Source organism: Rhinatrema bivittatum, chromosome 1, assembly GCF_901001135.1.
Source record: "Rhinatrema bivittatum chromosome 1, aRhiBiv1.1, whole genome shotgun sequence".
NCBI classification, from domain to species: Eukaryota; Metazoa; Chordata; class Amphibia; order Gymnophiona; family Rhinatrematidae; genus Rhinatrema; species Rhinatrema bivittatum.
Window position 1 is genome coordinate 572,343,192 of NC_042615.1, and position 15,451 is coordinate 572,358,642.

At 48.7% G+C, this 15,451-nt stretch overlaps 1 protein-coding gene across 9 annotated transcripts in view; it reads right to left on the reverse strand.

Annotated features, from left to right (window-relative positions):
• The window catches only part of CDC14B (cell division cycle 14B), a 283,418-nt gene that overhangs the window by 160,026 nt on the left and 107,941 nt on the right, over positions 1–15,451 (reverse strand). For all 9 annotated transcript variants that reach the window (XR_003858911.1, XM_029617847.1, XM_029617825.1 and 6 more), the window contains exons 6-7: positions 8,833–8,899; positions 1,025–1,087 (exon numbers count right to left, since the gene is read on the reverse strand). Coding sequence is in view for 8 of the 9 variants with exons in the window: in XM_029617847.1 (XP_029473707.1) it covers positions 1,025–1,087; positions 8,833–8,899 (130 nt within the window). In the remaining variant the exon portion in view is untranslated. The remainder of the gene's footprint in view (positions 1–1,024; positions 1,088–8,832; positions 8,900–15,451) is intronic.

The following is a 15,451-nucleotide window of genomic DNA, read 5'->3' on the forward strand; positions in this document are numbered from 1 at the left end:
CTCTCTCTAATACACATACACACCCTCATACAGGCTCCTTCACTCTCTCGCACACATACATACACCCTTTTTCATACACATGAGCTCCCACTCTCTCATACACACTCCTTCACGATCTCCTCATATAGGCTCCCTCTCTCTGAAACCAACACTCAAGCATCCCCTCCCACTCTCTCTCACACCCTCCTGCTCTCTCACCCTCCCCTCATATAGGCTCCCTCTGAAACCCACACAAGCACCACCACCCCTCTCTTACCTCCCATGCTCTCTCACACCCTCTTGCTCTCTCACCCGCCTCTCCCCCACACCCCTCCCCTCATATAGGCTCCCTCTCTCAGAAACCCACACTCAAGCATTCCCCCCCGCTCTTACCTCCCATGCTCTCTCACCGGGGCCTTCCATCTTCGCTGTGAGCGGAGTGCATCCCGCGGCACACGCTGGATGCGCTCCCTTCGCGGTATGCCGGGGTCTCCTCTGCTATTTTCTGCATAGAATTTGGCAATTCTGCACGGGGGGGGGGGGGGGGGGATTCTGCACTCCGCAGTAGCGCAGAATTCCCCCAGGACTAATAACATGCAAATTCTCTCATGCATGTTTCATTGTGGATATCCTGAAAACCCAACTGGCTGGGGGGGGTCCCCAGGACAGGGTTGGGAACTACTGGTCTATACGCTAGGAAAACTGCTTTTCTTCGGTGCTGCTGCTCCCGTCTTCTCCTGTGGCCTACTGATTATTAGTTCTCATTCTGTCCACAAATATGCTGCAGGAGGAGACGGGAGCAGCAGCAGTGCTGGAGAGACCTATTTCCTGCTCATGCTACAGCAGCAATTACCAGGACTGGTGAATCACTTGCCAGGTCTGAATTTCTAGCGAAAAGTGGTGACTAGAAATTTGATGTCTCGCTGGGTGTGACTGGCCAGTGTCTTTTGTTAAAACTGCACTCCATTTGGCCTTTTAAAACATTAAAAGTCCTAGACAAAGTCAGGTTAGAATACAGAAACTCTTATAAAAAGTCAAAGTTTACCTCATAATGTTCATACTCATCTATATCAAAGCTGTTGAAGTCCAGAAAGCTGTACTGTGAAGCCTGAAGCATACAATAAAGAATGTGTAACTAATCAAAGCCCTACAAGAAAGCACAACTCCTAGGTCTGCCAGCACGAGTCACACATGGCACAGACAGGTTTTGCATTACAGTACACAGATAAGCATAACACAATATCCAAATTGTCCAAACTGAGCAAGAAAAGACATTTTTACACACACATTACTGTTCAAAAGCTTTCAGGGCCCCATAGGTCTCTTTCCTTCAGATGCCTGGAATCTGCTCCTAGACATCTTTAATTGGTTTAGGAAACCTAGATGTATTTTACTCCTAGAGGAATTCAGTGCCCATTTTAAAATTCAGATATTTGTTCAAACACCACAATATAGTCGCTGTCTTTGGGTAATTTAATTTAGAATGCAATATAGAAAAAAATTACTCAAGGAAGCAGAATATTTTTTTTCAATTTAGTATTTATTAAATATCAAACAAAAAACCAAAAAGAAAACAGTTCAATCGCATATTCATCAATACCCATCCCCTTAAAAATTCTTAAGTTTAAGTGCAGATTTTTTCGTAAGTCCTGGCCTCTTCAGATTGCTCTCCCCCTCCCCCAAGGCTCAACAATCCTTTCCAGCCCTCTCCCTCTTATGGCTTGAACCCCTTCCCCATGCTTGACCTGTCCTCCCACTCAATTCAATTCCCTAATTTACTCACCAACTCTCCCCCTCCTGACTCTCCCTCCCCCCCCCCTGCCCAGGATTGACACTTCTCCCATAGCAACTAGCTTTCACTCTGCCACACCAGATTCAAACCCCTCCTTGTTCTTTCTCCGCTCCTCAGGAAGCCTCTGACAAAGCTCGAACCCCTCCTCAGCTCTCTCTTTCTGCTCTCCCTCTCTCTCCCACCCCTCATCCCAACAAGATTTTCTAGCTTTCTCTGTCTGACAGCTTCCACCCCCCCCCCCCCCCCCTTTTTGAAGACCCCACCAGTTCTCTCCTACTTTCCCCCCAAGGTTCGCCGTCTACCTTGTTCGTTCGGGCTCCACCGGATCCCAATTCCTCTCTCCTTTGTTTGGGGCACGCAGGCCAAGGCGGACACTGCAGGCTGATCTCTTCTGGCCTGCGTGAGCCAACACTAACTCTCCCAACTCTCTTCCGATCCACTTAGGCCACACCGCCGCTGCTCCTTTCTCACTTTCAGTTGATACAGACTATTCTCTTTCTTCTCTTCCATCCTGTGCAGGCTTCCACTGCTGTTTCTGCTGCTGCTTCCTGGTCCCTATACCTAATTCTAGGGCGCAAATGCAGAATTCTGCATAAATTCTGCACAACTGCACAATGCAGCATTACCCCAGGAGTAGTATGTCACCAATGCTTAGCAACTATTGCTTCTGCTGTCTGTCCATAGGCATAGATTGGAAGCCCTCAAGCAAGCCTAAGACTGAAATTTTGTAAGCAACTGTATTGCTGGAATTCCAGCATGCCTGCCAAATCTGGGCCAGATTTGTGCAAGGAGAACAGCTCCCAATCATTGTTCTGGGTGTGATGAAAGCTATGAAATGTACCTCCTTTCTGTTTTGCTAGACGCCTCTCCCCACTTTTGCTTTTGGGCTACTTCTTTATCAATTTCTCTAAGCATTGTATTTAAAAATCAAATCTCATTTGACAAACTTTTATTCATGGAGATGGGTCTCTAATCTTTTCGCCAAAGCCAGAAATAGCATTGCCAGCCACAAAGGGAGCTTTAAAAAAATAAAATAAAATAAACCACTCCTCGAAACAGGCTACTAATCGGCAAGCTAAGAATTTACAAGGAATGAGAACTATCATTCCTGTTCATACCCAGATCAGTCCAGACAAATGGGTTTTGCATCCCTAACAGCAGATGGAGGCAGAGAACAAAACTTCGAGGTGCTGCTACATAACTGAGTGCCACCTGCCGTCCCTCAGTATTTCTGTCTCCAGCAGAGATGGAAACCTGCAGTCTGACAAAAAAAAAAAAAAGACTAGAATAGTTTTGAGAGAGAAAAATATTGGACATTTCGGAAGCTCCCTGAGGAGTTAGGCTCCTTCGTGGACCATCCCTCAGGTGGAACAGAGCAACTGGGGGGCTGGAAACCCCTGGCTGGTGTTTGTCCTCGCTTAGCCGGAGGTCCTGATAGCTGGAGGACTGGCTCCCTCAGGGCTCTGGATGTCTCCTCCTGAGTCTTGGGCTGGCCTGTTTGCCTTTTAAGCTGTTAAAAAATTTTTTTTTTTGTTGTTGTTGTTGCAGCTGCCAAAGGAGCAGTCTAAGGCGACAAGTGCACCTAGGATACTGGGAACTGTCGGCACTTTCAGGAGGGGGAGGTTGGGAGGGGGGGATTCCCTCGTCCCTTCTCCCCGGGGGGGTTTGAAGGAGATCACGGCTGAGCTGGTAGGGAGCCATGGGTGCAACTTAAGTTTGCTTTGTGCGCCGTTCAGGCCACTGCCGTGGGGCTCCGGTGTCGCTGCGCCAGCGACCCTCGTGTTTTTTCCTATGCACCACCCAGGCCTATTTTTTGGTTTGTGATGCGTGGCGTTGCAGCCGGATGTGTGGCCTGCTGGGCATGATGTGTGCACGCATGGCGCCGCGTTTTCAGCCGTATGCACGGCCTGCGTTGGAGTGCACCAATTGTCTAATGGCGCCAAAGCTGCGTGTTGCGGCCTGCAGGGTCTGGTCTGCACAGCTTAGCAGTAGTTCCCTGTGCTCTGGCTGCATGGCAGAAGATGAAAGGACCTTGATTGGGGGGGGGGGGGGGGGCATGAAGAAGAGGACCCTTCATCGGGGGTTGCACTTACAGTCCCAGGGGGGCCTTCGGGGGATAGCCTTGAGCACAACTGCCAGAGACTCCAGGGATTCCCCTCCCCCTCTGTCGCCTGTGGTGCAGGAGGGTCAGGATGGGGAAGGGAATTCGGATGGCAGCCTTCTTGAACAGGGGGGCTGAGGATCCCGAAGATTTCTCACTGGAGTTCATTCTGCTCCTCCACCATGCTTCCCAAAGTCCTAAGGTGGTCCCCTTCTGGAGGGTCCGGGGATCTGCTGCAATGCCTGGGTTTGGGGTCAAGCAGGTTCGGAGGCTGATCCCAGGGATGGGGAAGATTCTGATGATTTGCTGGAGGAACCTTTAAATTTGCAGGGGGCCGATCCGGATGTGGACACGGATGAGACCCCGAATGCAAATAAGGATGATCTGGAACTGGATGAGTTTCCTGTGCCAGAAGGGGATGACCCTAGGGTGGTCAACTTGTTTAAGGACGAACTGCATACCCTTATTCCTCAGGTGTTGCAGGAATTAGGAGTTAATATGACTCAGGAGTTGGATAATGAGGGCGTGAATCCAGTCCTGGATGGGCTGCGGGGCCTTCCTAGTGCTTTTCCCTTACCTAAGAAGGTTTGCAAGTTGGTGTACCGGGAGTGGGACATTACAGAAGTGGGTCTAAAGGTCGGCAGGGCCTTGGCTATGCTTTACCCCCTGATGGAGGAGACCTTGGATCTCCTGCAGGTGCTGTAGGTGGATGCGGCGGTTTCAGTGGTGACCAAGAAGTTGACCATCCCGGTGGCCGGAACTGCTGCCCTGAAGGATGTTCAGGACTGTAAGTTGTAGATTTAATTGAAGCGGATGTTCGATGTTTCTGCTTTGAGTCTCCAAGCTGCAATTAGTGGCAGCATGAGCAAGCCTCATCATGGGATGTCTGTTCTCTGCAGTCAGCATGCTTGGAGGCTGGAGTGGCTTACGTCGTGGATGCTCTTTATGACTTGGTGTACACTTTGGCCAGAAGCATGGTCTCGGCAGCAGCGGCTCGCAGACTTTTGTGGTTGCGAAATTGGTCGGCGGACATGTGGTCCAAGGCACAACTGTGTAAGCTTCCCTTTAAGGGGAAACTCCTTTTTGGGGAGGATTTGGGTCAGCTGATGAAGACTTTGGGGAGTCCAAAGGGAACAGGTTGCCTGAGGATAGGAAAACCAGCAAGAAGGTATTTCTGCCTCGATCCCGGTTTCAGGAATCACATAGGTTCCGGTCAGGCAAGCCCTCCTCTGGTGCGGGAGCAAAGCAGATGGTAGGACAGCAGCAGTCCTTTCGAGGCGCCTGCAGATCTTCCAGAGATGGTGCAGGCCAAGGGGCCAGTGGTGGAAAGTCATTGCAATTAAGCCACCATCGTCCATTCCTATGTAGAAACGGTAAGGGGCAGATTGTCCAGCTTTTACGAGGAGTGGGTCAAGATTACCTCAGACCACTGGGTTCTAGAGGTGATCCTAGACAGCTACACGCTAGAATTTTCTCGCCCTGTCATGGAAGCCTTTCTGGAGTCCCACGTTGTCTCTCAAAGCAAGCTAGGGGCAGTGTGGGGGACTCTGCAGAGGTTGCTAAGCTTAAACGCAATAGTTTCTGTCCCGAGGGAGGAGCAGGGACAGGGAAGGTACTCCATTTAGTTTGTGGATCCCAAGAAGGAATGTTTTGGTCCATTCTCAACTTGGAAAAAGTGAACAGGGCCCTGAAGGTTCTGCATTTTCGAATGGAGACGTTAAGAATGGTGATTGTGGTGCTCCACAGAAGAAAGTTCTCGGCGTTGTTGAACCTAATGGAGGCGTATCTCCATATTCCCATTCGACAGGACCATCAGAAGTTTCTTTGGTTCATGGTGTTGGGGCAGCACTTCCAGTTTCGTGCTCTTCCCTTCAGAGTGGCCTTGGTGGCAGCCCTTTGAAGAGAAGGGGTGTTGGTTCATCCATATCTGGACAACTGGTTCGTTTGTGTGACGATGGAGGACAAGTGTTTGAGGTCTCTCCAGCGAGTCATAGGCACCTTGCGGTCGCTGGGATGGGTGATAAATGTGGCAAAAAGTCACCTGTTGCCTTCCCAGTCTCTGGAATATCTGGGGACGCTTTTCAATATCTAGAAGGGCAGAGTGTTTTTGACCTCGGACAGGGTGGCGAAGTTAAGAGTACAGGTGACTCGGCTGCTTCGGCTGCCGCTGTCAACTGTCTGGGATTATTTACAGGTTTTGGGGTCCTTGGCTTCCACACTGGATTTGGTTCCGTGGGCCTTTGCACCCATAAGACCGTTGCAGAATGCGCTCTTGTTCAGGTGGATTCCCTTGTTTGAGGAGTATCATCTGCCTTTGCCTCTTCTACAAGAATCCATATCCAGTCTTGTCATGATGGCTGTCGCATCACAATCTGGACAAGGGAATGGATCTGAAGACCCCAGACTGGGTGTGGTGACCACGGACACCAGTCTCAAAGGTTGGGGAGCGGTATGCCTGGGGCAGTCTGCCCAAGGGCTTTGGTCAGCAGAGGACAGGCCTGGTCCATCATTTGCCTGGAAATAAGGGCAGTTCAATAGGTACTGGAGGCCTTCCTTCCCTGGATCAGAGGCAGGATGGTTCAGGTATTCTCGGACAATGCAACGACAGTGGCATACATCAACCTGCAAGGAGGAAAGAAGAGTTAAGCGGTGGCTCTGGAAACTCGGCAGTTGTTTGGGTGGAGCTCCATCTCGAGGGAATAGTGGCGTCTCATGTTGCAGGTGCGGACAATGCATAGGCGGATTTCCTCAGCAAGCAGCAGTTGGATCTGGGGGGGATGGGAGTTGTCCCCAGAAGCTTGGGATCGCATCTGTGCCAGATGGGGCGTCCCCCAGTTGGATATGTCCACCGCAAAGACGGCAAGGTTTTTCAGTTGTAGAAGAGAGGTAGGTGTGGTAGGGCTGGATGCTCTGATGTGTCCTTGGCCAACAGGGATTCTGCTGTGTTTCCCCTGTGGCAACGCTGAGCATCACTTCCGGGGGTCAGTGGTGCTAGTGGTGCCAGAGTGGCTGCGGCGCCCATGGTTCACAGATCTCGTGCATCTCACTGTAGAGGAACCCCCTCAGGTTGGCCTCTGTCTGCTCCGCTTGCTGTGGCAGGGGCCCATATTTTCAGATTGGGAGGATCACTTTGGTCTCGTGGCTTGGCTTTTGAGGCAGCAGTTGCGTCTGATGGGCTATTCAGAACAGGTTAATTCTACACTCCTCCAGGCTCGAAGACCCTCTACTTCTATGGCAAATGTCAGGGTCTGGAAGGTCTTTGCGTCGTGGTGCCTACAGAAGAAATTGGCTCCCCTATCTGTTGACATTCCTCAGATTTTACCCTTTTTACAGGAGGGACTGCCTAAAGGTTTGGCCTATAACTCCCTCCGCATGCAGGTATTCGTTTTGGGTTCCCTTAGGGGCAAGGTGCGGGGGAGGCTTTTGGCCTCTCATCCTGATGTGCTTCGATTACTGAAAGGGGTAAAGCATTTGCAGCCTCCAGTTTGGAAGTTGTGTCCAGATTGGAACCTCAATCTGGTTTTGCAAGTGCTCTATGGCACACCCTTTGAGCCTTTGAGAAGGGCGACGTTGAAGGACCTTACATTAAAGACTATTTCTGGTGGCCATGTGCTCTGCCAGATGGCTTTCGGAATTGCAGGCTCTATCGTGCAGGGAACCTTTTCTGCGTATTTCTAATGATTGGGTCACGTTGCAGATGGTTCTTTCATTCTTGCCGATGGTGGTGTCCTCTTTTCATGTTTATCAGACAGTGGATCTTCCAGCTTTTCTGGAGTGGTCTAAGGATTCTCAAGAGAGCGCTGCATCTTTTGGATGTGTGATGGTCTCTGCTGTGGTATCTGGAGGGTCACTAATTCGTTTTGGTGCTCAGATCACCTTTTTGTGTTGTTCGGTGGCGCAAAGAAAGGTGATAAGGCCTCAAAGGCCATGACTGCTTGTTGGCTGAAGGAGGCCATTTGCTCTGCTTATATTTATAAGGGTGCAAGATTCCAGTGCGGCTGAAAGCGCATTCTACAAGAGTGCAAGCGGCCTCTTGGGTAGAGTCAGTTGCTATCTTCCCATGAGATTTGTAGAGCAGCAATGTGGTCTTTGCTTCATACTTTCACCAGACATTATCGTTTGGACACGTGAGCGCAAGAGGATGCATCCTTTGGTGAGTGTGTGCTGCATGCGGGTCTTTCGGGTTCTCGCCTAGTTTAGGAGTGCTTGGGTACATCCCACTTGTCTGGACTGATCTGGGTATGAACAGAAAAGGAAAATTGGTTCTTACCTGCTAATTTTCGTTCCTGTAATACCATAGATCAGTCCAGAGACCCTCCCCGTCGCTGCCGAAAGACTGCACTGCCTGATAGTTGATGTAATATATTCCAAAGAGTTTTCTGCAATTTCTACATTTATTTAAAAAGAATTTTTAAATAAATAAGTGACAGAGGCTCCAATGCAGGGGGGGGGGGGTTCCAGCCCTGCTTTACCTGTTCGCCCTGAAGAGGGTTTTAGGTTCTAATCTTTGGCTTGGGTACAGGTCAATACTGAGGGACTGAAGGTGGCACTCAGTTATGTAGCAGTGCCTCAAAGTTTTGTTCTCTGCCTCCATCTGCTGGTAGGGATGCAAAACCCACTTGTCTGAACTGATCTGTGGTATTACAGGAATGAAAATTAGTAGGTAAGAACCAATTTTCCTATTTCAGCATAGTCATAAAGAGAACAAAGGGTATTGTGCTAGCCCACAGAGAATAAGTTTGTAAGAAGAAAAACCTAAAAAACTGGGTCGAGATGGCAGCCTAGTATAGTAGTGAAAAGTTCTGAGATACAAACTGAGAGCACTTCAAGGAAGAGATCTTTGCAGACCCCAAACACCTGCATCATTAAAACATCTATGTTGCCCAAGGGTATCATCTCTACCCAATTCCTCCCTTGAAAAGTACTTCACAATGTAAAGCAATGAACAAAACCCACTCACCTTATATACTGCAAAAAAGCAGTCAAGAAGGGTCAGATTAAAACTGCAGGCGCCAAAGGCAGCGTCCCTGTAATACAAGTGCACACCCAAACTCATCAGCAAATAGTTGCACACTGGAGCTCCATGTAAGGGGGAAAAATTTGTTTAATTTCCTGTTTCCTAGAGAGTCAAGAAATAGCATTTTTTGCTTCATTACAACAGACAAAAGGTTTGTTCAAGACAACCACCACACCTGTCTGCAGCTTTTGCCTCCCGTGCCAAATTTCAAACACACACACACAACTGGACACGTTCCTTACATCCACAATGCCTCACTACAACCTACTAGAAAACAAAAAAAATATAAATAAAAATCACTCTTACAAGGAAGAAGAGAGAGGGGCCAAGACCATTTCAGCAGTCACATTATCGTTGAGCATTTCTTTTTGAAATTCAAGCACATGCATTCCAAAAAGGAGGCTCCATTAATTCTGCATGAACTTCTTGTTCTTTTTAATTTCATAAGTCCTCCTCTTATGTAAGAGCCAATGGCAAAAGGCGTATTTTATTTTTTATATTTTTACTTTATTTCATTTTCATTTCTATTTTATTTTAGCTGCCTGTATTTTCAACTTGCTTTGTTTTATTACTATTAGGAGTGTTTGAAATGTTATCCACTACAAACCTTTGGATATGTAGTTCAGCTTTCTTCTAGTCTGCTGGCTTTTCCCACCCCATTCCCAGACATATGTATGAAGACTATATTCCAGGGGGAATTCTGCACAAAAAAATTTAAAATTCTGTGCACAAAAACTGAAAATTCTGCAAAATTCTGCAGACTTTATATTGGTCAAAATACAATTTACATGACAGTCTAAGTAATTACATTTTAAATTATTACAGAAAAAAGTTATTACTTAAAGTTGCAGAATTTTAAATATTTTGAGCAGAATTTCCCTAGAAATTCACTGTGTCCCTTCCATATACACACACCCTCATATAGGCTCCCTCACTCTCTTGCACACACATCCCCTCATAAAGACTCCCTCTCTGAAACCCACATTCAAGCATCCACCCCACTCCCCCTCTTACCAAGCTGTCTCTCACCCTCCCCCACACCCCCTCTCCTCTCTCACACACACACATTCTCTCTCACCAGCATCCCCCCTCCCCTCATATAGGCTCCCTCTCTCTGAAACCCACACTCAAGCATCCCCTCCACCCACCCTCTTACCTCCCATGCTCTCTCTCACCCTCCCCACCCCTCTCTTACCAACTATGCTCTCTGTCACCTTCCGCTCTCTCACACACACACATTCTCTCTCACTGGCATGCCGCGGGACACACTCCGTTCACGGTGAAGATGAAGGCCCGGCGCATCATTCGCAGCACACGGGGGCCTTCCATTTTCACCTTGAGCAGAGCACAGTCCATTCATGGCACACTGGGACTTTCCCTTTTCGCCGTGAACGGCGCGCCGGGCCTTCATCTTCGCCGCTAACGGAGCGCATCACGTGTGCCGCGGCATACCAGGGTCTCCTCTGCTATTTTCTGCACGGGGGGGGGGGGGAATTCTGCGCAAATTCTGCGCTCTGCAGTAGCGCAGAATTCCCCCAGGAGTAAGACTTGCAGGATCACTAATGTCCTTGTGTTGACACCAATAGAGCAGCTGTCACACCATACCCAAAACCATAACCATATAACCTGAATCCACATCAGCTTCTAGCACTGTTAGAATTTTCAAAGCTCCTATTTATCACCATAAAGATTTTCATCTCATATGGCACTGCTGTTCCTATGTCATATAAAAAAAACATTGAAGGGCTTCTTAGTTAGCCCTAAAATTGTTCAAGTTAATCTTCCTCACCACCCAAAGAAGGAAAGATGAGATTCTTGCTGGCTCCCCTGTTAGCAGACTATCTCAACTAGTTCTTTCTATACAGAATTCACATGCCCCAGTCGTCTTAGCTGAAACGTTTATCAAGTGAATCAATTTATGAGTGTGTCTTAACTTGTGGTCCCTTTTATTTTTTTAGATACTATAACTACGATTCCCTTTCCCATGCAAGATCCGAAAGAACAGAACAGATTATGCTATCATACCAGGTGAGTAGCAGGGATGACCACCCTTCACAGTATGCCTGAAATACCCTGCTTCAATACCACTGTCAGGTCCAGGGGATTTAATTTTGTTGTGGTTTAAAATTAGCTGTTAAGTCTGTATTAGGAATCATGATTCCTTCAGCTGTCCGAGTTTCTGTGATCAACAACTAGTTTGCAAATTATTTTATCCCATCAGGAGGCAGCAGCATTTCAAGTTCACTCCAAAATGAAGGGCTCTGGGTTCCCAAACACGTCAGTTGAATTTTCAGGATATCCATAGAGAAGAAATAAACTTACACTGACTGCAAGCATTGGTGACCCAGATTTCTCTCATGCATCATCACTGTGAATATCCTGAAAACCCGACTGGCTCTGGGAATTAGTCAGAGTTCCTTGTTCCCCATCGATTAGCAGGCTGAATTAGTCATGCTATCTGGGACATCCTCCGGGAGGCCTGGGCAGAGCTTCACAAAGATCACAGAGCTTTGGCTCTGTGCAGCTGCACGTCCTTTCCCACACGGCGCCATCTTCCTCCTTCAGTCTGTTTTTTCCGCGCTGCAGGCTGCACGTGGATCTTCGTTTCTAGTCTTTTTCAGTGTTTTTTTTTCTCACATCGTGGAAGCCCTCCCTCTGATGACATCATCGAAGATGAAGCATCTGCATACTTGACATTAGGATGCATCGAGGACCTCCGACGCAGTGTGCGTTGGTTCTGCTTCGTCAGCCACATCGACGCACGCAAGACAAGGCACGACACAGACACTGGCATCAAAGCACACAATGCAAAAGGTCCAGGAGTCGCGTCTAACTCAGCAGCTGTTGAGCAAGTCTGCTCACAAGACTCGCCACAAGCCAGGACCAGCCATGGACCCTCAGGTCATGTTCGCTCCAGTGGAGATGGCTGAACTCGGGTCCTCAGATGTGAAGACACTCTCGGAACATCTTTCCACTGGTTCCTCTGGAAGAGTTTATGGAGACATATCTTCTGTGTCCAAAAGGAAGAGGAGTTTCCCTCATTTACAAGAACTCCTCAAGAAGAGACATAAGAAGTCTAACAAAATCGAAGTGTTGACACATCATCCAAGGGGTCCAGACTTGAACATTCTACTGCCCGCAGTATTCCATCAAACCACAGTCACAGGGGGGTGGGGTCCCACCCCTGGTCAGGGGGAGCTTGCATCACAAGCCATGTCACAGATATCAGAAATCCTGTCACAATTCTTCTCTTCCTTCGAAAGCAAAAAGGGCTGCCCATTGAGCCCTTCTTTGGCATATCTCTCACCAGGTCCCCGTCTCCACCTCTGAGGGAGCACAGCCTGGCTCATGCCCTCAGTGTTTCCTGCAACCGGATACGGGTTCTGAAAACTCCCCTCCTTCCTCGCTGGGTTCATCTACAGGGATCCCATCGGACCCGCTACAGGATCAGCCAGAACCATCCTCGTCCCTGGAGGACCTTTCCTACTCCAAGTTTGTTGAAAAATGTAAGAACTCACCACAACATTGAGCCCAAGAAAGTTCCACATCCACGAGCAGATATTGGAAACTCTGAAAATATTCAAGGTCCCAGCTGAGCCTACGGCTTTACTATCCCACACTGTCTTGGATTCGGTGATGGTGAAGACCTGGGAGTCCCTTTTTTCTGGTCAGCCAACCTCCAGAAAAACTAACCTCAAGTTCAGAATGTGGCAATCATCATACTACGGCATAGTCCAGCTTTCGCATGCCTCGGTGGTGGTCGAGTCGGCCATTAAGCGCTCAAAAAAGATCCGCCTTCACTCAAGTATTTGGACGACTTTGGAAAGAAGGCCTTCCAAGTGGGTATGTTGAATGCAAAAATCCAACAGCATCAGTTTTATAATCACTCAGTATCTGTATGAATGCTTGTAGTCTCTAAAACCCCACCTTGCATCCACTTCGGCAGATGCAGCTCTTCCACAGCCATTCTTCGACCTGGAAGAGGGGTTGCAGCATCTGCTCTATATGATTATATGAGGTATTCGAGACGTCAGCCCGTGCATCAGCGGGGGCAATAGGAGCCTGAAGAACAGCCTGGTTGCGAGCTAGTGCCATGTGGGAGAATATCATGAAAAACCAGCAGACCTCTCATGTAAAGGCGACAATTTGTTCGGGGACAAACTATGGGAGACAGTCTCCCACCTGAAAGAGCAGACTGTGGCAGTCCTGTCCCTAGCATCATCAGCGGAGCAGCAGCCCTCTGGCTGGAGATATTATCAGGCTATTACTGGCAGGCAATTACCAGAGGCACCCCTTCAAGCCATACGTGCCTTACCGCCCGCCGACCTTCCAGCAAAGCAGACCGCAACCTCCGCAGCCAGAGAGAACACAGGGACAGTGGCAACCACAAAACAACGCCAAACCCCAACAGGGTTTTTGAAGGTAACTGGGCCACCTCTACCACTGCTAGTGGGGGGGGGGGGGCAGGATATCGCTCTGCTATGATTCTTGGGAAGCAATTACCTCAGATCATTGGGTGTTAAACAGTCAGAGAAGGATACCCGCTGAACTTCAGAGCCAGCCCCATCCTTCCGCACCTAGTACATTCCCCTTAGTCCCGCATGCATAGCCATCTGCTTCACAAGGAAGTAAACAGCCTTCTTCATCAAAGAGCTGTCCGGTGTGTGCCTCGGCACCGGTTAGTCACGGTATTCCATTCCCAACACTTCCTTATTCCCAAGAAGTCAGGAGGGCTCCACCCAACCCTGGACCTGTGGGCTCTCAACAAATTTATTCGGAAGGAGAAGTTCAAGATGACATCTCTCAAGTTGATCCAACTCTTCTTGCTCGCTGGATTTCAAGGATGCATACTCCCACATCCCGATGCACCGCTCCTCCTGGTACTTCCTCTGTTTTCAAGCCAATATGCATCGTTACCAGTACAAAGTCCTCAGTTTTAGACTACTGTCTGCACCGAGAGCCTTCACGAAGTGTTTAGCGGTAGCGGTGGCCCATTTAAGAAGGAAAGGAATACAGATATTTCCTTACCTGGATGACTGGTTGCTAGTGGCAACGAAGCTCACCACTCTCCAGTCACACATGGAAATGACAATACATTGCCTGGAAGGGCTGGGATTTGTCATCAACTACGAGAAATCCAGCCTTCAACCCACACAGACTCTACAATTCATTGGTACCAGGATAAATACTGTCATGGGGACAGTGTTCTTACCTACAGAAAGAGTCCAAACCCTTCGCAACTTGGCCTCACAATTGAAGAACTGTGCGCATCCCTTGGCCCATCAGATCCTGACACTCCTTGGCCATATGGCAGCGGCGATATATGTAGAAGCGCACACTCGTCTGCACATGCACCGCCTACAGCAGGGTCTGAAGGCTCAATGGACCCAATTATCTCAAATACTGTCCAAGAGAATAGGTCTGTCCCCAGCTATGCGGAGATGTGATGTGGTGGTTGCACCCTACAGTTCTCATAGAAGCACCATTCTGCACCTCAACATCAATTGGCTCTTACCACAGATGCCTCAACCAAGAGTTGGGGAGCCCATCTGGAGCATGTACAGACATAAGGACTGTAGTCCACATGGGAACGTACTCAGCAGATAAACCTGTTGCAAAAGAATGCCCTTCACACATTTGGCGTCCTCCTGGGGGGAAAGAATGTCATAGTCGACCTGGACAACCAGATAGCAATGTTCTACGTAAACAAGGAGGGAGGGTCCATTTCCTGGATCTTGCAGGGAGGCGATTCAAATCCTGGAGTGGGTAGAGAGATGATCCATTTCTCTCCAGGCAACCTATCTTCCCGGCATGGCAAACACCACAGCTGACAGGCTAAGCAGAATCTTTCATCCACATGAATGGGCTCTTCACCAAAACATGGCGAACAAACTCTGCGACATGGGGCCTTCCATGCATAGACCTTTTTACAACAATACACAACAGGAAAGTTTGAATGTTCTGCTCAATCTACCCCAGCAGGACGTGTTCTTCATTCCATGTACAGGGGGAAGTCTCTTTTGCACTTAACCAATTCTGCTAATTTCCAGGACTCTCCAGAAGCGTATTGCGGATGTCGCAGGCCTCATTCGGATCGTTCCAGCCTGGCCCAGATAACCCTGGTACGCCTATCTAGTTAAACTCTCCATCGCCCCGGCTGTTCCCTGGGCGACAGCAAGGACCTTCTGATTCAAGAGAGCAGCAGCCTGCTCCACCCCATGCACTCCTTGCTACATCTCCCTGCTTGGAGGTTGAAAGAAAAGTATTAAGCTACTTGCACTTTCCGACAGAGGTTTAGGAAGTCTTGATATCATCCAGGAAGACTGACTAGAAAGAACTATCAGGGCAAGTGGCTCCGATAACTCTGCCTGCTGTGGGGGCAGAAACATAGACCCCTTCTCTTGCTCCCCGGCACTGTTGTTGGAATATCTCCATACCCTGTATCAGTCTGGTCTGGCGATGGCATCTGTGCGTGTCCATGTGAGTACTATCTTTTCGTATCATCACTCATGCAATAGGCTTCCGGTATCCAACCATCCTTTAATCTCCCGTTTCATGAAAG